This window comes from Misgurnus anguillicaudatus, chromosome 24, assembly GCF_027580225.2.
Source record: "Misgurnus anguillicaudatus chromosome 24, ASM2758022v2, whole genome shotgun sequence".
In the NCBI taxonomy this organism is placed as follows: Eukaryota; Metazoa; Chordata; class Actinopteri; order Cypriniformes; family Cobitidae; genus Misgurnus; species Misgurnus anguillicaudatus.
Genome location: NC_073360.2, coordinates 6863344 through 6888120, shown reverse-complemented (window position 1 = coordinate 6888120; position 24777 = coordinate 6863344). Strand labels below are relative to the sequence as shown.

The window sequence follows — 24777 nt, the reverse complement described above, 5'->3', positions numbered from 1 at the left end:
TTCAGTTTGTGCGGAATCTGCGGATGTTGCGACGAAGATGGAGGAGGCAGCCGCGGTCTGAGGAGATAAAGATGCGGATTATGGAGGTTTGCGCCGTATGATTTTCAAACAGGAATATTAAACCCTAAATGGACATCAATGGCAGACATTTATCCACAGGACTCCAGCAGCACAGTATCATTCGCTTACAATTCACCGTCCAGTTTTATTTTTCCCCAAAATGTCATTTTAATAGATAACGTTACTTGCCTTGAAGAGAAACAGGAAGGTTTTAACGTTACAATGGGTCGTCAAATGCTGTGAGCATAAGGAATAGAGAGATGTGGAAAACGGATGGTTGATGCTGATGGTTAATGCGGGTGATGGAGAAAACGGATGATAATAAACAGCAGAGCGAATGTCCTTTAGTGCTTCGTTTTTCATTGGCATAGTTTGCGTTATGACGTCACGGTAGATCAGTCGGACGCAGGAATAAACGAACAAATTTCAAAGCATTGAAAGATGAAAGTGCATCAAGTCGTTGTGTATTCATGGGCATTATTGGCTCTTCTGCCGGTCACCTTTTCTGGTGGCAGTTCTGGCGCAGTGCTACTGCGCGTCCCCCTGCGGCAGGGGCCGCTCTCACAGCCTGCGGCCCCCAGGGTCTCCTCTCGACCTGTCCGGAGACGGAGAGGAGCAGGTGGAATTAATTTTATAAACATGATCGACAATCTCAGAGGAAAGTCAGGACAAGGCTATTACATCGAAATGGCTGTGGGCACACCGTCGCAGAAGGTGAGACACGTGCATTGTTTACAAGCTCTTAAGGAAAGAATACATTTTTTTTCATGCAACAATTGTTATTATTGTAAAGTTCTTGTTATAATATTACTTATTATAAAGTTAAAATTATTGCAAGATACTAAACAAAAAATTTGCTTAATGACATATTATGAAAATCTGACTTTTTCATGTTTAAGTGCTATAATTGGGCCCTCAGTGCTTCTATCAACCTAGAAAATATAAAAAAGAACATAGTTTTGTTAAACCATTCTATGCAAGCATGTAAAAATATAATAGAAATTTGGCTCCCCTTGTGATGTCAGAAAGGGATTTTATTATAATAATACCGCCCTTTAATCTGAACTATCCAACCACGGCACTGCCATTTAATGCAGAGAGAAAAAATAATTGACGGCACAAATTAGTTTCAATAAAAAAAAAACACCATTATGGTGATCAATTACATTTCATCAGCTCATTTACATTTAAAGGACACACCCAAAACATCACATTTTTGCTCACACCTGTCAATTTTAACATGTTATAATAAATTATCTATATGGTATTTTTAACTAAAACTTCACATGTGTACGCCAGGACTCCTAAATTGAATTAAATAGCAATAGCATGGCCTTCTTCATGGCCAGTGTTTGCATATTTGCCATATTTCATTCAAATCTACTTGTTCTGCAACGTTGTACCCATGTTATTTTCTACTGATATTTGATAGTGTTGACACTGTTTCTTATAAACATGGTTACTGCATTTGTCTAACTGGCCTGTCACCAATAACCTGCCCACGCTAAATGATGTGCTTTATTTGCTGTTAGTTTAGGTGCTGGTCACCTTGTGTTGCCAGATATTAGTATGAAAAACAAACAAAAATTATAAGCCATAAGACTCATCACTAACATAACCTACACTACTCCTTACTTTTAACATTTCAAGAAGTGTCACATTATTAAAACACTAAACTCAGATGCGACTAAATTCCAACAAATGCATTTACATGAAGATGGTTATAAGTAGAATCAAGCAAAGGTGAACTGGCTTTAGTAAATGTTGGGATAAATTTAAGTCTACAGTGGTAATTCATACAACTTTTATACAAACTTTTCTGTTATGTGCAAAAACAGCACAAAGACAGCAACACTAAAAGGAACTCATTAAAAAAAAAAATAAAGTGATTTGAAAATGAGGGAAATTTCCACCCTCTCTTGACTATCTAGTGGCATTTTTTTTCTTTACTTGCCAATCCCTGCTATATAGTAAACTGCTCAAACAAAATTATTTATGCAGGTGTATGCCAATATGATATTGACTAAATTACTAAATTTTATTTTTGACTATGAAAAAATGTCCAAACCTCGCTGATCTCATACTTTAGCTGGCCACGGCTATGAGCATAAAAGAACTACTCTTCTGAACCACAAAACTCAAAAATATAACATAAATAAACATTAAACACTAAAAGGACTTTCTCTTTCTGAAAAACACTCAAAAACGCTTAATTAAAAAAAATCTTACTTTTAAAGCACGCAGCAAACTCTGTCCAGTTTCAACATTTCTACTTTAAAACAACATAAATAATTTATGTACTGAAAAGATTAATTGAATATGAGTAAAGCATGTGGTGACAAAATAAAAAAAAAACAATTGTGCTGAATCAACCAAGTAAACTTGACAAGAGAGTTCAAGGGATAGTTCACCCAAAAATAAAAATTCTTTCAACATTTATTCACTCTCATGTTGTTACAAACCGTATAAATTTCTTTTTTCTGATGAACACAAATCAAGATATTTTGAGGAATGTTTGAGACCAAACCAATCATGAGCCCAATTGACTATAGGAAAACATAATAATATGGAAGTCAATGGGGCTCATGAACGGTTTGGTTACAAACATTCCTCAAAATATCTTCATTCGTGTTTATCAGAACAAAGTAATTTATATGGTTTGTAACAACATGAGAGTGAGTAAATGATGACAGAATTTTAAGGGATAAAACAGTTTGTATACGACATGAGGGTGAATATATGATTACAGAATTTTCAATTTTGGGTGAACTATCCCTTTAAGCTTGTGTCATCAATCCAACTTGTTTGTGATTTTAGAAATTTGAGGGTTTTTTGTAGTGCTTCGAAAAACTCCTTATAAAACAATTTGGAAGGAAATGAATGTTTCTGCAATGTTTTATTACCACATATATGTCAGGGTCACTTTATGTGCTGGTGTACAGAGTGATGGGGTTAACGTGGGTCACCTGTAGACCGGATGCAGGCATATGAGCCGGATTCAAAGGGCAGAAAGAACAGGAAGTCAACAGGACAGATCAATGACACAAGGAGTCAGCGCGATTCTTACTACATGTTGGCAAGTGAGCATGCTCACTAAGACACAGATTAAAATTCATAAATAAACCTTTAAAGGTAGAAAAGGCCTTACTCATGAAACAATTTTGTATCACCTTTACATGCAAACATGAATTTATGAAAGATTTGTACAGAAAATTATTTTCACTTGTGAATAAGGCCCTATCTATTTTGACATTGTTTCTTTTAAACCATATCACCCTGCTAAAAAGTGTGGACGTTTTTTTTTTTATCTTGGTTAGTATTGGTTTTGTGCTGGTCTAAAAAGAATATTTTTGATGAAAGCACAGCTTTTTTGTGAAATTGATTGCCAAGGAAAGCTTTGATACTTAAGATGTATTAGTTAATAAAATGCTGTTCAATATATATAAATATATTACTACTATAAAGTACAAAGATCTCAGAAGTCCTGATATTTGTTTTTTTTCCCTCAGTTTTTGTCTGTGTTTCACACTTTCTCTTGGTCATCTCTCTGTCTGTGTGTATCAGATTTTGCTCAGTCAGTGATGATGTGTAATGCTAAGAGACAGACAGACAGTCAGTTGTTGGTAATGTGCAGAAGGGTGATCAATAAAAAATCTCATTCTTAAATACCCTTTCACAAGTACACCACAACCACAAGGTCAATATGCCTACATAGAGAATAGAAGAATAATCAGGTGCTATTTAGTACTATTTCTTATATTTTAGAGAAACACTAAAGATTTTAAAATGAACCAGTAGACAAACTCAATTTGACGATTTCTATAAATATTGCAGGTAACGTCTAAAGCAGGGGTCTTCTTCAACTACTCTTCTTTAAGGGCCAGATTTTAAAATTGTAAACATGATGCGAGCCAAACTTTTTCCCTTGTTTTTACCTTTTATATATTTTTTACTACCTATTATATATTATTATTATTATATATGTTATAACTTATGTTGTTTTTGTTACTTTTTGTTATGGGTCATATATTAAAAACATATCAAGTATTCACAACATACAGCTAGTCTTCTCCTAATGACTAAAATCTTTTTCTTTTTTTAATATTTTAAAGATATAAAGGCTAAACCACATTTCCATTGGACATTACAGTCAGAGTTTGCTCCCTAGTGGCAGTCGTTATGAAATCCAGTTTAAATATAATTGTATATATTTAAGAAACGTTTACATTTTAATATTTATGTATAATTTATATTATATATATAAATTTAATTTATAAATATATGTTTCTTCTTAAAATTATACATGCATGTGTGCATATTTATATAAACATAATTATTATTCACAGTTCAAACACATATATGATGTAAACAAAAACCTTTATTATGCAATAAATTAATCACAATTAATAGTTATGCATTATCAGTAATCAGTTGTTTTTTAATTATTCAAGTGTTAATGATAAAGTTAAACAAAAAGAAGGATTAATAATTTTCACCTTGCACACAGTGTTTTGAATAGAGCGCACTGAACTGAAATGCATCATTTCCGGGGGGCGTGTCTGTGTAGCGAGGTGTAGTCGAACAAGTTTATTTTATTTAATGCATCCAAAGCTCAAATTAGATCTGAAAATTACGCATCTGCAGATGGTTGGCGCCACACGCAGTCCCTTTTCGACTCTCCTTCCGGTTTATCAGCCATCATTTGTCATGTACAGTGAGTGGCTTTAAAGTAACCACAATGATTTCAAATCAGACAAAGATGATCAGTGTATCTAATCTAGCCCTGTTCTAAAGTAATGATGTCCTAAAAACTGTTCCTGTGTGACTGACACACTGTAAAGTTTTGACCATAAGTCCTGTCGTTTGTTAAAGGAATATTCCACTTTCATAAAAAAGAACAATCCTTATAATTTACTCACTCCCATGTCATCCAAGATGTTTATGTCTTTGTTTGTTTAGTCGGGAAGAAATTAAGTTTTTTTTTTTAGGTTTTTTATTATAAAAAATAGTAAATCACTAGATTTTGCTCAGTGTCTTTATGCTATAGCATATTTAATGCAGCTATATTTTAACTGACTTTCTTTCAGTCCTGTGTTACGGTTCTTTGTCAAGGAACGCAACAAAACCAGGGAGACACCACACAACCGCTAAATTTGCAAAGCAATTTATTAAACTAAAGAACGTAAACATGAAATGTATAGTAGTCAGTGTAGATGAATTGTCAGCGTGTCAGCAGGTGCGTGTAAGTGATACAAGTGTAAACAATTAAAGTCAACAAAACCAACAGAAGATTAATGTCCAAAAGCCCTTCTCGGTGAGGCGGATCATAACGAGAACTCCTCGAATGCGGCTGCGGTCTCCCGCAAACTCCATATCCCTCGAGACACACCGGTAGTCACATGACGGGCAAACCACTCCAGCAAGCACAAGTCTCGTCTCACTCCCTCATCAGTTCACACGGACCGCTTTTAAAGAGCGCTGATTTAGTGCAGGTGCGATGCTACGTCATCCAATCTGTCAATCACCTGTAGCTCAAACAGAACACAGTGACTCACTAGGACGTCACACACCCCCCTTTAAAAGATCCTGTATCCTATGAAAAGGATCCGCACAACATCACAGAACCAAACCAAAAATGAAAAGTTCTAAAAGCATACTTCCTTTTATTTTATTTCTATAGCATCCGATCCACCAGTAATAGTATGTTCTTACAGCCATCTCAATTCTCCTTGTCCCCTTACCCCCAGCAATCTGGATCCTGAAAGCAAATTAAGGAGAAAAAGGAAACAGAAAAACAGATACGACTGGCCAAACATTAAACTCATTCAGTTTGATCAGGAACACGAGATAACGCATCTGCCACTACGTTATCAGAACCCTTGATGTGTTTTACAGTTAAACTGTAAGGCTGTAAAAAGAGAATCCAGCGCATCAACCGCTGACTCGGGGACTGTAGGGAATGTAAAAATGTTAAGGGGTTATGATCAGAATAAACCTCCACTGGTAGTCCTCCCCCCACATATACGTCAAAGTGCTGAAGAGCCCAAATTAAAGATAAGGCTTCCTTCTCGATTACAGAATAGTTTTTTTGGTAAGTATTAAACTTACGAGAAAAAAAACTTACAGGATGTTCAAGTCCAGTCTCGCCTGTTTGTAACAGAACAGCCCCAGCACCAACCTGGCTTGCATCTACCTGTATTTTGAAAGGTTCATCCAGCCTAGGGGCAGCTAGAACAGGAGCAGTGGTTAACAATAGCTTAACATTGTCAAAAGCTTTCTGACAATTCACACTCCAAACAAATTTGATGGAATTCTTAAGTAAATCAGTTAGTGGGGCAACCACCGTTGAAAAATTTGGGCAAAATCCTCGATAATACCCCACCATCCCCAGAAAACGCATCAGCTCCTTCTTGTTTGATGGGGGAGGGAAATTTTGAATAGCCACAATTTTGGCTTGAATAGGACGTACCTCACCTTGGCCAACTTCTTTACCCAAATATCTTACGGTCGCCTTGGCAAACTCACACTTTGCCAAGTTGACAGTAAGATGCGCCTCTGCCAAACGAGTCAAAAGTGCACGAAGGCGTACCAAATGTTGTTCCCATGTGTCACTGAAAACAATAACATCATCTAAATACACCGCACAACCTTCCAGACCAAATACCACTCTATTCATCAATCTCTGGAAGGTTGCGGGTGCATTTCGCAGGCCAAAACTCATCACGGAGTACGAATATAATCCAGATGGCGTAATAAATGAAGTTATTTCCTGAGCTCTAGGAGTTAAAGGCACTTGCCAATATCCTTTTAGAAGGTCCAGTTTACTTACAAAATGTGCAGTCCCCACCTGATCTACACAGTCCTCCATTCGAGGAAGTGGAAACGCATCAGGTTTAGTAATAGCGTTTAATTTACGGTAGTCAGTACAAAATCTGTAAGTAGAATCTGGCTTTTTCACCAGCAAACATGGTGAAGCCCAACTGGAACAGGAAGGAACAGCAATCTCATTCTCCAGCATATACTGAACTTCAGATTCCAACACTTTCCACTTACTCATAGGAACCCTGTAGAAACGCTGTCGAATAGGACAGGCATCTCCCACATCCACATCATGCTGGATAAGATGTGTACGAGTTGGAACATCTGCAAACAGACTAGGAAAATCAAACACTAACTTTGACAACTCTGACCTCTGTATATCTGATAGATGCAAAAGCAAAGCATCCAAATTTTGAAGAGTCTCGGAATTCTTTAACCGGGGAAGCAAAACGCAGTCTCCAGGGACCATCACATCCTCCCCTCCCTCTACAAAAAGAGATTGAACATGATCAGGCGAGGTACTAGAAACAGTAACAACTGGACTAACTGGTTGACTCTCAGAATGACGAGAATGATAAGGCTTAAGTAAATTCACATGAAAACATTGCTTTGCTTTTCGTCGATCTGGAGTTGCAATTTGATAGTTTTGGTCAGTCATTTTTCGCAGAACTTTATATGGACCAGTAAATCGTGCACAAAAAGGAGATCCAGATGAAGGCAACAAAACTAGCACTTTATCACCTGGTGCAAAAACACGAGATTCTACATGCTTATCATAGTACTTCTTCATTGTACTCTGCGCTCCGACAAGATTTTTCTGCGCACTTAAACCAGCCAAAAATAAACGTCTACGAAAACCATTCACGTATTCTAACAAATTCTGTGGAGGATCATCTTCACACAGTCCTTCCCGCAAAACAGAGAGAGGACCTCGTACACTGTGACCAAAAACTAGATCATTTGGACTAAAACCCAAGCTTTCTTGTTGTACTTCTCTAGCTGTGAGTAATAACCAGGGTAACCCTTCCTCCCAGTCACGGTTCAACTCCACACAGTAACTACGTAACAATGCTTTCAAGGTTTGGTGAAATCGTTCAAGAGCACCTTGACTTTGAGGGTGATATGCGCTTGATTGATTATGTCTCACCTTAAGCACTCTCAAAATCTCATCAAACATACGTGAAGTGAAATTTGACCCTTTGTCACTCTGAATAATCTTGGGTATCCCAAACACAGAAATGAATTGAGTTAGAGCTTTCACAACTGCTTTGGTTGTAATTTTTCGAATAGGGTAAGCTGCCGGATACCGAGTTGCCTGACACATTACAGTCAGCAAATATACATTGCCTGATTTAGAAGTAGGCAATGGACCTACACAGTCAATTATTAGATGTTCAAAAGGTTTACTTGTAACAACTATAGGCGATAGAGGCACTGGTTTCAAAGATTGATTCGGTTTGCCTGTTAACTGACATGTATGGCACGTTTTAATGAAGGCTGAGATATCCTTTTTCAAACATGGCCAATAGAATTGTCGCAAAACTCTGTCATAAGTTTTCTTTACTCCTAAATGACCTGCTACTTCCCCATGCGCAACCTTCATTACCATTTCACGGAACGGTTTTGGTACCACCACTTGAATTATAGCCTCACCAATCAAACCTTTTTTACAAGGAACTTTTTTCCTCAAAAGTAGCTCATCTTGGACAAAATATCCACTGACAGCACTTCTCACCTCTTCTGATGAAATAACATCCTCAAACAACTTCTGCAACCCAGGATCATTTTGTTGGGCCGTTATCAACTCCCTATTAGAAATAGGAGAAAGAGTAGACAAACCAGACAGTGCATACTTTGACACTTTTTCTTCACAAAAAGCCTCACGACTCTTAGAACGTGTTACCACACATGATGTAAATACCTCAGGGAACTTCTGCTTTAATACATCAGATTTCTCAGTTAATGGAGTGGGCACTACCACAGGTGGTGGAATTACCTCTCGCCATACCCTACCTCCAGCTAAATTATTCCCGAGTATTACCATGACACCATCCACCGGCAATGATGGACGGACTCCCAGGGTTACTTCTCCACAGACCAACTCCGAAGTCAAATTTACTCTGTGCAGAGGAACAGAAAGAGTGTTTAAACCAATCCCTTTGATCAAAACATCCCTGCCTTCACTTGATACTTCAGAAAAAGGCAAGACAGACTGAAGAATAAAGGATTCAGAAGATCCTGTATCTCTTAAGATCTTAACCGGGACTTTTTCTTCTGACTTGGCCAGAGAAACAAAACCCTGTGTAATAAAAGGTGCAAAGTGATTTTCAGTTTTTAAGTGGCACACTGTATTCTCATCCATAGAAGCATCTGATTGCAAATCATTGACTTTTGTAGTCTCAGTCATTAACACAGGACTAACATTAGCATGAGACTTCTTTTGACTAGATTTCAACTTTGCTGCCAAAACAGGACACTTATTTTTCCAATGTCCAACGTTGAAACAGTAATTGCATACCAAATCTCGGTCAGGTTTCCCACGACCATTTCTCTCAAATTTTGAAGAAAAAATTGGCTCAAATTTCCTTGATGCAACTCTATTTTCAGCAAAATTACTGTAGTGACGCACTGATCGGTCATCTCTGTATGCAGTTTTATGAGTCAAAATGTAATCATCTGCTAGAACTGCAGCTTCAACCGCATCATTTGGCTTCTTTTCATTTATATATGTGGCAATATAGTCAGGCACAATGTTCTTAAACTGTTCTAAAATAATAAGATCACGTAAACTCTCAAAGTTATCCACATCTGAAGCAGTGCACCAACGATCAAAATGTGAAACAAGTTCTCTTACCACCTCAGAATGTGTTTGGCGTTCACCTTTCCTCCAGTTCCTAAAACGCTGGCGGTATGCTTCAGGAACTAACTCATAAGCCTTTAGAATGGTCACTTTTACCTTATCATAATCTCGCCGGTCCTCCATCGGAAGAGCTGCATATGCCTCCTGTGCTTTGCCTGTAATCACAGTTTGGAGCATAACAATTCGTACAGCATTTGGCCAATTCCTTTCTTCAGCAAGAGTCTCAAACAAAGAGAAAAACACATCCGGATCATGTTCGTTAAATTTAGGGAGCAATCTTAAATTACTAGCCATGTCAAAACCACCATAGTTTCTTTCACCAGGGTCAATAGGTAATCTGCCTTCCCTTGCTAACTTTAAACGCTCCGCTTGCAACTCACACTCACGTGTTGATTTTTCAACCTCCAATTGTTTCTGTGCGAATTCAATTTTACGTTGTTTGAGCAAGTTCTCAGTTCTTAATTTTTCCAACTCAAACTCATATATCCTAGTTTCCTTGACCAATTCCTTATCATGATTTTGTTGCATTTGCAAAATCTCTTTTCTTTGTTCAAAAGACAACCCTGAAAAAATATCCACCGGATTTTTCGCAGCCTCAGGTTTTTTCTGTGTGGAAACGACTAAAAGTTTATTTTCAATCAACCAATTTCTCACGATAGCACGAAGTTCCTTTTTCTTTATTCGTTTATCTACATCACCAATTTTAAAATGGTCTACAAGTTCCCACAACTTTTGCTTCACAAACAAATTCAACACGTCCTCTGATGGAGCTTTAACAAATTCTTCAATGGATGCCATATTTAAATCTTAAACTTGCTGGCTAATTTATTCAATTGAAATGCAAGTGTATTTAAAAACAACAGCTACAGATCAAACATATGTTCACGCTTTCCCCTTCTACACTGCCTAACCACCCTCTACACTATTCTATGCCTAATCTTCGTGCAGCTTTCAAGAGTAAAGCGGCATTAAACACCAAATACCGGCAGTTTCGAAATTGAGCAAAATAGCCCAATTCGTTACCACGGCGGTGTGCTTCACCCAAAAGCCTACACAAAAATAAAAAAGGCAAAATAACAAATCAACGCAAAGCGTTGCTAATACCTAATGGGGAATATGAACAATGTTTTATCTGTAACGTAATAAAAATACACTTACCTTCAATGACGACTACCTTCGAACTCGCGGGACATCTTTAAATATAAACTCAAGCGTGCATCTCCCAAATAATGCGAATAAACAATGATTTGCTTGTTCCTTTCACAGTTACACAAAACTATATTTTAATTTAAATCAAACGAACGCATATGTTAACGAGCCCCCATTTGTTACGGTTCTTTGTCAAGGAACGCAACAAAACCAGGGAGACACCACACAACCGCTAAATTTGCAAAGCAATTTATTAAACTAAAGAACGTAAACATGAAATGTATAGTAGTCAGTGTAGATGAATTGTCAGCGTGTCAGCAGGTGCGTGTAAGTGATACAAGTGTAAACAATTAAAGTCAACAAAACCAACAGAAGATTAATGTCCAAAAGCCCTTCTCGGTGAGGCGGATCATAACGAGAACTCCTCGAATGCGGCTGCGGTCTCCCGCAAACTCCATATCCCTCGAGACACACCGGTAGTCACATGACGGGCAAACCACTCCAGCAAGCACAAGTCTCGTCTCACTCCCTCATCAGTTCACACGGACCGCTTTTAAAGAGCGCTGATTTAGTGCAGGTGCGATGCTACGTCATCCAATCTGTCAATCACCTGTAGCTCAAACAGAACACAGTGACTCACTGGGACGTCACACCTGTTACCAAAAAGCCTCCATCCTCTATTTAGAAACCATGTTAAAAGTAAACTAGTTACCTGAGATTGACTAATACTCATTTTAAAAAGTAAAATATGTCTATAAAAAAAAATTAACTTTGATTTTGACGAGTTACAACATGCAAATGGCACCGATTCGGTTGAATTGCCCATATAATGCGAGATTCAATATATGTACAAAATATATGTAGAGTTCAGCAGTCTCAATTCATTTAATTCATCTTAGTGAATTAACGCATTAAATTGACTTTTTATTTTAAAAATAAATGTGATGCATGTTCACTCTGTGTTTCAGTTGAACATCTTGGTGGATACAGGCAGCAGTAATTTTGCAGTGGGTGCTGCCGCTCACCCATTTCTGCACAGATATTATCACCGCTCGCTGTAAGTATAATCACTTGTGTTAATATACATGTTGTAAATATTGAATGCACTGTTGATGTTTCTATTAAAAAAAAGGTTATTCATTTGTCTTGTTTGATTCTCATTAATGCAGTACCAACACATCCTCATCCCATGGCGTCAATATTTGACGACACTTGACCATGCGTCAATATGTTATGCGGAGGGTATACCTTTCGCGTCATTTTTTGACGAACTGGGGACTTCAATACTATTACGTCCGTTGCATTCTCTTTCCTATTTTCTTACCATTTTCGCGTCGGTTTAGGGTTAGATTTACATAATGACATCCCTACCCAAACCTAACTCTAACCCCAACGCCAGGTGACAACTGTTTAATTTCGCGTACACTGTTTAATTTTGCGTAATCTAACCCTAAACCGACGCGAAAATGGTAAGAAAATAGGAAAGAGAATGCAAGGGACGTAATAGTATTGAAGTCCCCAGTTCGTCAAAAAATGACGCGAAAGGTATACCCTCCGTGTAACATATTGACGCATGGTCAAGTGTCGTCAAATATTGACGCCATGGGATGAGGATGTGTACAGTCTGCCTCATTAAAATAATGTCACAATGAAATTCCAAAAATAGCTAGAATAATTTTCTTAAGAAAAATGTAATTTTTCATATTCATTTGGATTTTGAGGAGACTTGAGATGTCTCTAATAAGAGTCCCACTTTATTTTTGCTTGTAGGTCTACATCTTACAGAGACCTGGGCCGCAGTGTGTATGTGCCATACACACAGGGCCGCTGGGAAGGGGAGCTTGGCACAGACCTGGTGTCGGTTCCTCATGGACCCAACGTTTCTCTAAGGGCCAATATTGCTGCCATCACCCAGTCTGATCGCTTCTTCATCAATGGATCTAACTGGGAAGGCATTCTAGGATTGGCCTATGCAGAGATCGCCAGGGTGGGTTTACACTGTTTTTGTGGGGTGAGCTCAGGGAGTACATGTGGGAAACAAACAAGAACAGTTTGCATATTTGTTGTTTTTCACACCCTAATTGTCACCACAGGAGTATATTCTGTGATTTAAAGCCTCACACTTCATTGTGCTCACCCATTTATTTTACACACTATTTTACAATCCATGGATCTACTATGTACCTACTTTGTAACAGTGTATGTACTGGGTACCAGCCCTAACCTATATTAAGTGAGTTAACAACATATTAACAGTAAGACCAATAGACCCCTTCAAGGTTTGTAAACATTGAATGACAATCGGGTGCGCACGCAGCATGGGGTCAAACTGTTTATACAATCGAGGCTTTATAATTTAATCTAACAGGGCTAAAAAATGCTGACTTACCTGAAATGAAGTGAGCACTACAATCACAAGCCTCTTTGATATCTGCATTGTCCCAGTCTGCACGTTAATTGCTTGCAGCCGCAGATGTTGTAATTTTTTTGTTTTTGAGATTCTGCATGAATCGCGAAAACTTAACGGAAGACCTGGTTCGATTTTCACAGCCCACGACGTAAGTAGGCATTTTTTACGATACCGAATAATACGCAACTCAATCTGCTGTAATGACTTTTCTGACCCCGACATGCGCAGTCGGAACCGCCTGTGACGTGAACCGTGAAGGGGTCTATTAACACTGTAAGACCAGTATGGGTTTTTTGATGGCCAATGCTGATATTAAGAAAGCAATGTGGGGCACAAAGTTACAGTTATGCGGCTTTCACATAGGATGCGGTGTGCGCTGCGCTGCGCTATGAAACCCATTCATTTCAATGGCTTGCGCCGCGCGAGGGCGGTTTTTTGTTGCGCCGAGCAAAGCGCGAGCGCAGCGGAGCGCAGCTTGCGCTCACGCCGCGGTCAAAGTTCAACATAGTTTAACTTTTGCGCTGCGCTCTGTGACGATTACCCGCGCGGCCAATAGAAACGGGGCATCCAAACAAGCAAAATGGACGAAAGCTTATACTCGGGATTCTAAGGGCTTTATTATACAAGTTTATGCTCCTACAGAGACATCGGAAGGAAAAGCCGTCTCATGGAAACACGTAGCAATTTAAGTTGGCATGTCAGGTGTGTTTTAAGTCAAGCAGCTTGTTGTAGGTATGCTTAAAGTTACGTGAAATGGAGACGAGCAACATCAGTCTCTGTATTCCTCGTCGACTATTTAACGCAAATATAAACACTGTAGTAATTTATTGAAAACCCCGCCTACTTTGGTCTGGCCATCAGAGCACAAATCGCTTGGCTGCGCCGAACCCAGCGGCGAGCGCAGCGCACACCGCATCCTATGTGAAAGCCGCATTACAGTAAATGGGAGCCAAATAAAACTTAATGTGAAACTTAACATTTATTGTGCATAATATTTACAAATATATTCTCGTAAGTACTTGGAAAATATTTGCAATACTTTTGCATGAATAAAACTAAATACGCTTTAATGCAGTTTTAGTGCATAATGTATAGAAATTCAAACTACTATTAACATGATTTGTGATTGTTTGTAAGGCAAAGTAAAAAGACGATTGTCTGTCTTTCAGCCGGACGAGATGCTGGAGCCGTTCTTCGACTCTCTGTTGAGACAGACCAGCGTTCCAGACGTCTTCTCATTACAGCTTTGTGGAGCAGGATTCACTCAGAACTACACTTCAGGCAGTTCAACTGTAGGGGGCAGTATGGTAAGAAATACATTGAGCTTGTGCTGTTGTACCTGAAATTTCATATAGATAGCATTTTATGCTATTTATACTGCTGTAGTTGTAGTTTTGCTTAAAGATGCAGTAGAATGTAAAACTGTATTAATATATGTATTTATTTAGGCATAGATATCTAGGCATAGATAAATAATAAAGTTCTGACATATCGTGAGCCTAAAACACAATTGTTTTCTCCTTCTTATGTAAACCACGTGCATGCAAAAGGAAGCTGAAAAACTCAATCTCAACATAACATTGACTGTGACGTTACAGTCGAGATGTACGGCCCAACATTAAATTACAAAAAACAAAGTTGTGACTGCTGAGTTAGCGCTATATGCTAGGCTGTTTCTCAATTCCAAGAACACAAAGAACGGACTTGTGAGAATTGAGGTGTGTGCGATCTTCCTGTTGGTCAACTGACCTCCCTAGATTCAACATCGCAACATTTATAAAGTAACAAACATACCATTATCTGCATTATTATATACATTACTTTATTTTTATCATGTCATTTTGTAATGGCAAATACGTAATACGAAATACCTTAATCTAAAATAAGAAACTTAATTAAGATTAGTTGTTCTATGCCAATAAAACATACATTTAAATATCAAATTAGCATTTTTTATGTATTTAATACTTAAAATGTTTACAACCAAACGTTTACTTTAACCAGCGTCTCACTATGGCGCGCTTGCGGTGGGAATCCATTGTTTTGCTGCAATGACTTCTGGGGCGTAAAGCGATTTCAGCGCGCAAGTCTGCACTTGATGTATCCTCGATATCAAGAACACATCCAGGTACTTTCATGCATCCTCTGTACTTGCGTTCTGAGAATTGGAATTAAACTTCAACGGTTAACAATGACGTAGAGCGAGAACACAAGGACGCAAGATCGCTGAAGAACGCATATTGAGAAACAGCCCTAGTTAATGCTATATAAAGTTCTACTATTGACGTTACAGTTACGTTTTGCAGGTCCATACTGAAAAAACTGAGAAATGTCCTTTAACAATCTCCAAACAATTGATTATTCTTTAAATTCAGTTTCTTCATCTGATACAGGACCAAACATAAGGTCTGTTTACAAACACAGTGTGTGAAACAGCCAATCAGAGCAGAGCTCAACATTATTATTCATGACCATTTCAAATAAGGTAATAATAGACCATTTCATTTTAAAAGACAAATCCTAGGGTTGTAAATGGACATGAAAAAAAAAATTTCTAACATTTTTGCACTTAATAAACACATACTTATCAGTGCAAAAGAGACTCAAAGTACTCTTCTGCACAATGTCCCTGGTGTTTAATTCACGGCTTTGTGCATTCTTGATGAAAAGAATAGCCAGTCCTGATAGTCTGTTCTGTGACACGGTGCTCAACAAATAGTTTTTATAATGAGCTTTAGTTTTGTAAAAGAGCGCTCAACTGAAGCTACAGTAACAGGGACAGTAAGAAGGAGAACTAAAAGGGTTGCTGAATATGAGCTTTTGTTGTGGTGGAGTAAAAACTTGTCAAAAGCTCCTTACAATGGATCTCGAGGAAAGGGACCAGGGGGTTTGCACGAACCTTGTAACAAAATAAAATGCTTTACATGCCCATCTGTTAGCTATCTGAATAGTGTCCTTTATCTGTTGTGTAACCCGCTGACATATTTCCCACCGAATATCCAGCTTTTGGCTCATCTGCGGCTGCTTCTTCACTTCCCGACTATTGGAACCTCATCAAACTGTCAGCTGCATTGTTGTTCTCATACAAAGACTTTTGCCATTATTATGTTTTTAAGCAACTGAAATGTCAGTGCAGGTCAAAACTTCTCCGGGGCAACCAAAATGTCACCAGTTGACTCAGTCGATCTCAACCAGATGACTTAGTTTCTTATAAGAAGTTTGACTCTTAATTCCTTTCACACGATGCAAGCCGCAATCACACAAAAACCAACTGTTCCATACGCTTTCAGGAAAAAAATCTTTCTTGATTGATTTCTACTCTATGAACTAAGGCCCGGGACACACATTTGGGATTGGGATGCTTCAATGCAGTCGGGAGCAGTAAAATTATTGTAATGACACCACACAGTTGAGGTTTATTTAGACTTAAAGTCAGTAGTGACAAACCCCGAATCAGGCATAAAATCTTCAGCCTAACTGAATAAACAGCAGAATGGATAAGACACTCTATTCTAGTAATGTAGAAAGCGAGCAGATTGTTATTCAGATGTCTTTATTCTTCATAGATCATTGGGGGAATAGATCCATCATTACATGTCGGTGATCTGTGGTACACACCCATCAGACGGGAATGGTATTATGAAGTCATCATAGTGCGCATTGAAGTTAATGGACAGGACCTCAATATGGACTGCAAAGAAGTAAGCGTGATTTCTCTTGTGGTTTGCCATATAGCATTTATATTTACTGGGGAAAAACACTGATACATTTTTTTTTACATTTATTTAAACTAATTCATGAGTAGATCCATTGATATATTGACCTCAAAATGATTATGTCAGAGGAAGGCATGGATGTCTCCATCACTTTTCTGTTGTTCCTAATGTTAAATGAGTCGTTGTTAATAACAAACATACATTCTTTCTCTCTTTCTCTCCCAGTATAACTATGATAAAAGTATCGTGGACAGCGGCACTACAAACCTGCGTCTCCCACGCAAGGTGTTTCAAGCTGCTGTGAAGGCCATCGAAGCTGCCTCATCGGTCAGTTCATATTATACACCATCACGTCACACACGTTTGTTGGAGTTTCTGTAGACTATAACAAAGCATGGCACATACATGCTGATAAAATACTGTACAGATCTTAAGTGGGTTTGGTTAAAATATCTGGAGCACACTAACTCGATCAACACTGTCCTTTATCATTGCAGACTGAACAGTTTCCCTCAGGTTTTTGGCTGGGAGAGCAGCTGGTATGTTGGCAGACTGGCACAACACCCTGGCACATCTTCCCCGTCATCTCTCTCTATCTGATGAGTGAGAACAGAAACCAATCTTTCCGCATCTCCATTCTGCCACAGGTTCGTCCTTATGTTTGATAATATGCATTGAAGTCCTTATAATGGCATACTGCCATAATATATACTATACTTTATTTGGGTTAATGTACACCACCCCCTAGGATGAACTGCTTTTTTGTTTGTCGCTTTAACGCATCTACTAAATGCTTAGATGTTAATAGTAGTGAGTTAGTAGTTAGTCCAGTAGTTTTCCATGAACTTCTAGAAGTATTGACCTCATGTTGTCATCTCTGATGAATGGCCATTTCAAAAACATTTCTTTGGCCGACTTTATGTTAGGTGTCTATAAATACTGTGAACTTACATAAAAAAATATCTCCGATACACCTTTTGTGTCTATATGTGTTATGGCCAGTGCGTATAAATAGCATGCACATTTTTTTTGTCGCTTTGTGTTTCTTTTTTTCTGTTTTTTAACCATTTTTGCTTGGGTTTGGGGTTAGAACAACCTTTTTTTTACATAAAATGACATCCTAACCCAAACCCCAATTCTAACCCCAACTCCAAGTGACCATGGTTTAAAAATAGACAAAACATGAAGAAACCTATATATTAAATGACATCCTAAAGCAAATCCCAAACATGAAACGACATAAAAAGATGCAGCGTATTAAGTGAACAAGAAAAACTAGCATATTATACGCACGCAAAATTGGAATTTGCTGTATGTATGGCACGACTTAAAGGTATTGCAGAGGATCTTCTTTTTCCGGGTGGATCATGAAGGCGTTTGATCCTCCTAGTTGTCAATCAGGAGTGTTGCGCAATTGCATTTTTCAAAAAGGTGGAGAAGGCGTTTTTTTTCTAAAATTCGAGAAAATCCTCCACTACACCTTTAGTAAGACTGCATGTTATTTACACTATAAAAAATGAAAAGTTGCATCAACTTAAAAACTACTTCAGTTAGAAGGCTAACACCTAAAACGTTTAAGTTTATTCAACTTAAAATATCACTTTAGTTTTATTTTAGGTAAAAATTAAGTTGAATAAACTTACATGTTTTAGATGTTACCTTTTCACATTTTACAGTGTATACACACTTCATGAGAACGGGTTGGCAATGGCATTGATAGATAGATGGAAGGATAGATAAGATATATGATAGGAATGTGTGATACATGTGTGTCTTTCTCTTGGATCTCTGCAGCAGTACCTGAGGCCGGTGGAGGACGTGGCTTCAGCACAAGAGGACTGTTATAAATTTGCTGTGTCTCAGTCCAGCACTGGGACAGTAATGGGTGCTGTTATCATGGAGGGCTTTTACGTAGTGTTTGATCGGGAACACAAACGCATCGGCTTCGCTGTTAGCACGTGTCACGGTGAGGAAGTGGAATTTCAAATGAAAACAAAGTATTTAGACATTTTCATGATGTCAAATGCATTTACATTCACTTAGTTAATGTGATTACCAGTGGCAATGGGTGCAAAAAATTCTGACTTTTACTGTAGTAATGCAGGACTGTTTATAGCCATTTATCAGGTGATAATGTATCATTACTGCTTAGCTAAAATGCTGAAAATGTTACTGTTGAAGTCAACTGTTAAAGCATGAAATAAATGTACAATGAGAATTTAGGCTTTTTATCATTAATGAAGTAATCACTAATCATTCATGCACGCACGCACACACATACTTTAACGTTGGATGGAATGCAGTCAGAGGCAGTGGATCCATATGCAGGGTTATTAACAAAAACATAAAACACAGTCTGTATCGTAAAAACATGATAATCCAAGGTACAGGAAACCAACACATACATAGACAACAACTGATAAAGGACAACTGAAACACTAGACAAGGACCAATGAAAAACAAAACTACAAAAAATGGCAGACAGAACAGAACTTCAAAATAAGAGACTAGGGAAAAATATAATGAGTTCATTACACACAAACACACTGTACTAAAGGTTGCGTTAGATTTTTTTCAATATAATACTCAAAACATAATACCCCAAAATCAAAAGACAACATTAATTTTCTGGTAATTAAGCAAAATTTCCTTGTGATTGTTTTTGTCATTGTTTTAAATAAAAAATTATGTTACAAATTATTAGGTGACAAAAGGGTAAAAACCACATCTTTTACTTTCTTTTTACTTTAAGTGTTAAAGTCACCACGAAATTGAAATGAAAAATTAAATTTTTGTTTAATGACTTTGTTTAATGATTTTTTTTTTATAAATGACTTATCTGCGCACTTGCATATTTTTTTAATTCATCTTCCCTTATAATCTTTAAATCAAAAAACCCTAAACCCCTCCCCTCCTCAAAACTACCTCTATTCACTTCCTTTCACGAGAAATCGTGTGAGGGCGGAGCTATCAGAGATTTGTTTTGTATCCGAGAGAATTTTCAACGTGACCCAAAGTCACAATACAGAAAAAAAGACAATCTCTATTAGAATTTCATGGCGACTTTAAGACCCCCCAAAACAATGTTACCCCGGATTTCCACCAACTGCGGAGCTGCTGCAGATCGGCTCCGCTGCGTTACGGCTCCGCACTCCGCCAATACTCACCAGTTTGTTGCAGAGCAGCTGCGTGATGAAGTGACAAGGACCCATGAGGTCTCGCAAATTCACATGATGATCGCGCAATATCTAGTTCTGTCTCCGGCCATTGTGACGTTAAATTATTGCTGGACCAGCCCAGATCACAACACGAGATCTCGCGAATTCAGGTATGATCACGCGATATAGTCATGGCTCCGCCCTGCGGAGCTGTCCGGCATCCGTCAAAAATAGAAGCTCTGCGTATTTGTTCCGGAGGGCTGCGGATGGCCGGAGCTGTGATGGATTCGGAACGCAGTCAGTGGAAAACACACATTGACTTGAATGGAAAGCGATTGACTCCGCCACCATTCCACAGCAGATCCACAGTCGGTGGAAATCCGGGGTTAGACTGACAGAGGTTGAAACTGGACCTTGTATGTCTACTCTTTATATTTTTTTTATAGTTTTCTGTTATCATTTCTCTTCACAGTTTGTTATGTACTACTGTATTGCTTTAATTAGAATTATTACAGCATTTAAAATTCAGCTTTTGTTCTTGATTTAATTTCATTCAATAGTCGTTGATGTGTATGTGTTGATTTTTCTTCCAGTCCACGATGAGTTTCGTACGGCGTCAGTGGAGGGTCCGTTTCATGGCGTTGACCTGGAAGACTGCGGCTACAACGTCCCTCAAACCGACGAGTCAACGCTTATGACCATCGCCTACATTATGGCGGGCATATGTGCCCTATTTATGCTGCCCTTGTGCCTCATGGTCTGTCAGTGGCGTTTTACCCGCTGCCTTCACCCACTGGGTGCTGGAGACTTTTCTGACGACATATCCCTACTGAAGTGAGCCATATCTAAACAAAGGGCGATTACCTTGTTTGCATCAATGAAAACGCCTCACAGAACGTGAAAACACTGGCGAGACCACAACAATTTTAACTATGTATGTTATACCGTATGTGCACACACCCTTAATCCTAATGGGCTTGAAAGGATTTTGTACCCTTTGTTCCTGTTTGAGTATATGTGATATGTGAACGACCCCTTATCTTACAAAGTTTTAAGTGTGCATAGCTGTCCTGGGACTGCTTAAGTCAAGTATACGTGAGTGTGTGTACGTCTGTTATTGAGAGCAAGACAAGAGTTTGTGCACTACTAAGATGTCATATACTATACTATACTAATAATTGGGCATCAGCAAATATGAAGTATAATGTTGAGAACACATTTTTGGCTCCTATATGACTTAACATAACATAACAGTCATACAATATGAGGAACTCATATTACAGTGAATTACTATGACATGATCTTGTATAATTAAAAGCTTACAGTAAATAGACTATGTTGAAGGGATAGTTCGGCCAAAAAACGATGTTGGGCCCATGATTTGCTCGCCCCCGGGCTGTCCGAGTTGCATGTGTCCATCGTTTTTCAGACAGGCACATTTTCGGATATTTTGGAGAATATTTTGGATCTTTCTGTTCATTGGATGTGATGTTGCGGGGTCCAGCGGTGGTCCACGACCTTCAAGTCCAAAGGAGTGCGTCCATCCTTCACAAATTAAATCCAAACGGCTCCAGGATGATAAACAAAGGTCTTCTGTGGGTAATCCGTGCGGTGTTGTTGTAGAAATATCCATATTTAAAATGTTATTAACGTTATAAACTACCTTCCGGTAGCGCCGCCATTTTGGAGTGATGCGCATTCAGGATGAGAGCTTACGCAACGTACAGAGTTTCTCTGCTGCTGCTCTGTCCCCCCGCCCTCCGAATTTGTCATACGTCACTAAGAAAAGTGCGTACACTACGCTCATACTCTCTCCTGAGTCTAAGATGGCGGCGCTACCGGAAGGTAGTTTGTAACGTTGATGGCATTTTGAATATGGATGTTTCTACAACACCGCACGGATTACCCACAGAAGACCTTTGTTTGTCATCCTGGAGCCGTTTGGATTTGATTTGTGAGGGATGGACGCACTTTTTTGGACTTGAGGGTCGTGGACTGTTGCTGGACCCCGTAACATAACATTTAATGAACAGAAATATCTGAAATATTTTCTGGAATGTCCGAAAATGTGTTTGTCTGGGGGGCGATGGACGTGTGCGGCTCGGACAGCTTGGGGGTGAGTGGATCATGGGTTTGGTGTCGTTTTTGGCCGAACTATCCCTTTAATAATCATTATTATGATTTATAGAAATGACTGGCAGTGGGTGAATCTCAAGAAACCTGTCAAGAACAAAACTTAAAGAATTATATTTAGCTTAAAGCCCATTCATTACACCATTAAAATGTAAGCATTTTCCCCACAATAATGATGATTTTAAATTATTTACATTGTACAATTTTTATGGTAATTTTAATGGTGTTTTACCTTATATTTTTGTATCATTACTTTTTTACTGTCCAAAAAAAGTAAAAATGTAATACAGTGAATACAAACTACTGTAATAAATGTGTTTCTTTTAATTTTAAGAAATGACATCTGGACACGATTTTGTGAGATTCACCCCAAAAGTAATTTAAATTATGTAACAAATATGCATCAGCTTTTACATTATTTATCTGAACAAGTATGGAATAGTAACGCTAACACCACAAGTCTGAATATGATTACATTCATACACTCACAGTTAGTTGCACCCTAATAAATGCTCCTAAAATGACTGCTGCTTTTTCTTACCCACATAATAACTGACATGTATTAGGACAAACACATATTCAATTGCATTGTCCTAACTAAAACTTCAGATTTAAACCCTAGTTTTAAGTGTAACAAAGAAAATCCAGTTGGCAGCTCTAAAACATTTAATAAAAATGTGTAATAAACCAGCATGTGACCTCTTTCTTGACTATTGTAGTGAGCACAGAGCCATGTTGTAGTGGTGGACCAGGGCCATAGAGTTTTGGAGGACCTGGATCGTAGAACACTGACATGAGCTTAGATCGGGGCAGAGCTGCTGGCTCGGACATGGGCCATGGAGTGGGCCAACTGTAGAGCAGTTTGTGGCCCAAACACATCACAAAGTAGTAGCCACAACAGGAAGAAAGACAGACAGGGGATAAACCTCAGACATCTCAAGGACCACCGGAATTACAGCTTCCCACACATGACCAACCAAGGATCTGCCAGACCAGGCTCCTGTTCCTTAAGGCCCAATCTCAATTCTACCCCTTACCCTTTGTTTACTGTTAACATTTTTTCACAATGAACGTATTATGGAGGAAGTAAAATGTTAGCTAATATAAGTTTATTTGTGTTTCATGATATAGGCCTATTACAGGGTGTCCGTGCGGTAGTAAAAAGAATCTACCCAAACTAAGGCCCTTAAAAAGTAGTAAAAGGCAACAAACGCAATTTGACTTTTTTTGCATAATATTTGTGTTTCCATGTTTTAGCTTCATCTAACATAGTTATACGGTGCTAACAGGACCTGAGTGCGTCTGAGTTGATTGCAATGACGTAGAAGTAAACTGCGAGTTCCTTGGTTGATAGCCTATCAGCGACGCCAACAACATTTACTGCCTTTTTACCTCAGTTAATATCAGACACTTGCTTCTATTTTCTACCAAACTTACAGTGTGAAATGGGGAAATGTAAGTTTTCGAAAAACTTGGGTTGACGACCTGCCATTTAAAGACTGGCTTAAGCCCGTCATGGGAAATGACAGAAAAGCATTTTGCCCTGTCTGCAAAAAACTATCAATGTTACCTGGAACAGCATTACCGTTATCAAGTCACACAGTGGATTGAACATTCACCAGCCGCGGATTCGTGTGAGGGGGGAGCAGCTCACTATTTTGTTGTTTTGTGATGCTAGCAGCACTACACAGATCACGGCAAATCATGCCAACATAAGGTCAGCTGTCGTCGCACAATCTCAGCAGCAAACCAGTGCCACCAGCACCACCACGTCAGCGATAGCCAGACCTTACCAGGGCCGCTGGAAGTCATTTTGAACAGGGGGTGCTGTGAACTTTTTTTTTTTTTACAAAAAACCTATAAGCCTATAGGCCTATTTAAAATACACTTTAAAAATAAATACATTGAGTTGCACTACTTTATTGTCATATACACTTCAGTGCACACAGCCAGGGTCTGAAACACACAGACATCATCAGTTCTCAGATGAATATATGCGCTATTAATCAGAAGCAGAAATACTTTTAATAATCCCAGGGGGAATACTTTCGTTACAACTTCAGATATACATACATAGAACATATTTACATACAACATATAATATTATAACAACATATAATATTAATTAAACTTCACAATTTTCAATGTCTATGAGGACGAACATATTTTACTTTCGTTTTAAGTTAGGATCACACGTCCATTAACAGTGGTAAAATATTCTCACATACATAGTATATTTTTATATAGATCTTTTTTTACTAAATTGTACTATTACTGTCTGTTTTGAAACTTATAAATAATTCACAAATTTATCAAAAATAATAAAATGGGTTTAGTTCTGATATTGTATACTTTATAAAGAAATATATGGTGTATAATTAAATTTTTAGAATATATTAGGCTTTATATAAGGTTTGTACTCTAAAAATACTTTATTTGTTACAAACAAGAGAATTTACAAACGTGCGGAGA

General features: G+C 38.3%; 2 protein-coding genes across 2 annotated transcripts; one reads left to right on the top strand and one right to left on the bottom strand.

Moving 5' to 3' along the window:
• Positions 1 to 16: 16 nt before the first annotated feature.
• Positions 17 to 22996, top strand: bace1 (beta-secretase 1). Its single transcript, XM_055195847.2, has 9 exons — positions 17 to 774; positions 11857 to 11945; positions 12659 to 12875; positions 14468 to 14605; positions 16865 to 16999; positions 17240 to 17341; positions 17512 to 17661; positions 18809 to 18980; positions 20766 to 22996. Exons 1-9 carry the CDS (start codon positions 502 to 504, stop codon positions 21008 to 21010), a joined length of 1521 nt encoding a protein of 506 aa, XP_055051822.1. The 5' UTR covers positions 17 to 501; the 3' UTR covers positions 21011 to 22996.
• Positions 5165 to 11539, bottom strand: LOC129451930 (uncharacterized). The gene is made up of 2 exons (XM_073863260.1): positions 5718 to 11539; positions 5165 to 5585 (listed from the first exon to the last, which is right to left on the bottom strand). The coding sequence occupies exon 1, from the start codon at positions 10535 to 10537 to the stop codon at positions 5882 to 5884; it is 4656 nt and encodes a 1551-aa protein (XP_073719361.1). The 5' UTR covers positions 10538 to 11539; the 3' UTR covers positions 5165 to 5585; positions 5718 to 5881.
• Positions 22997 to 24777: the final 1781 nt, after the last annotated feature.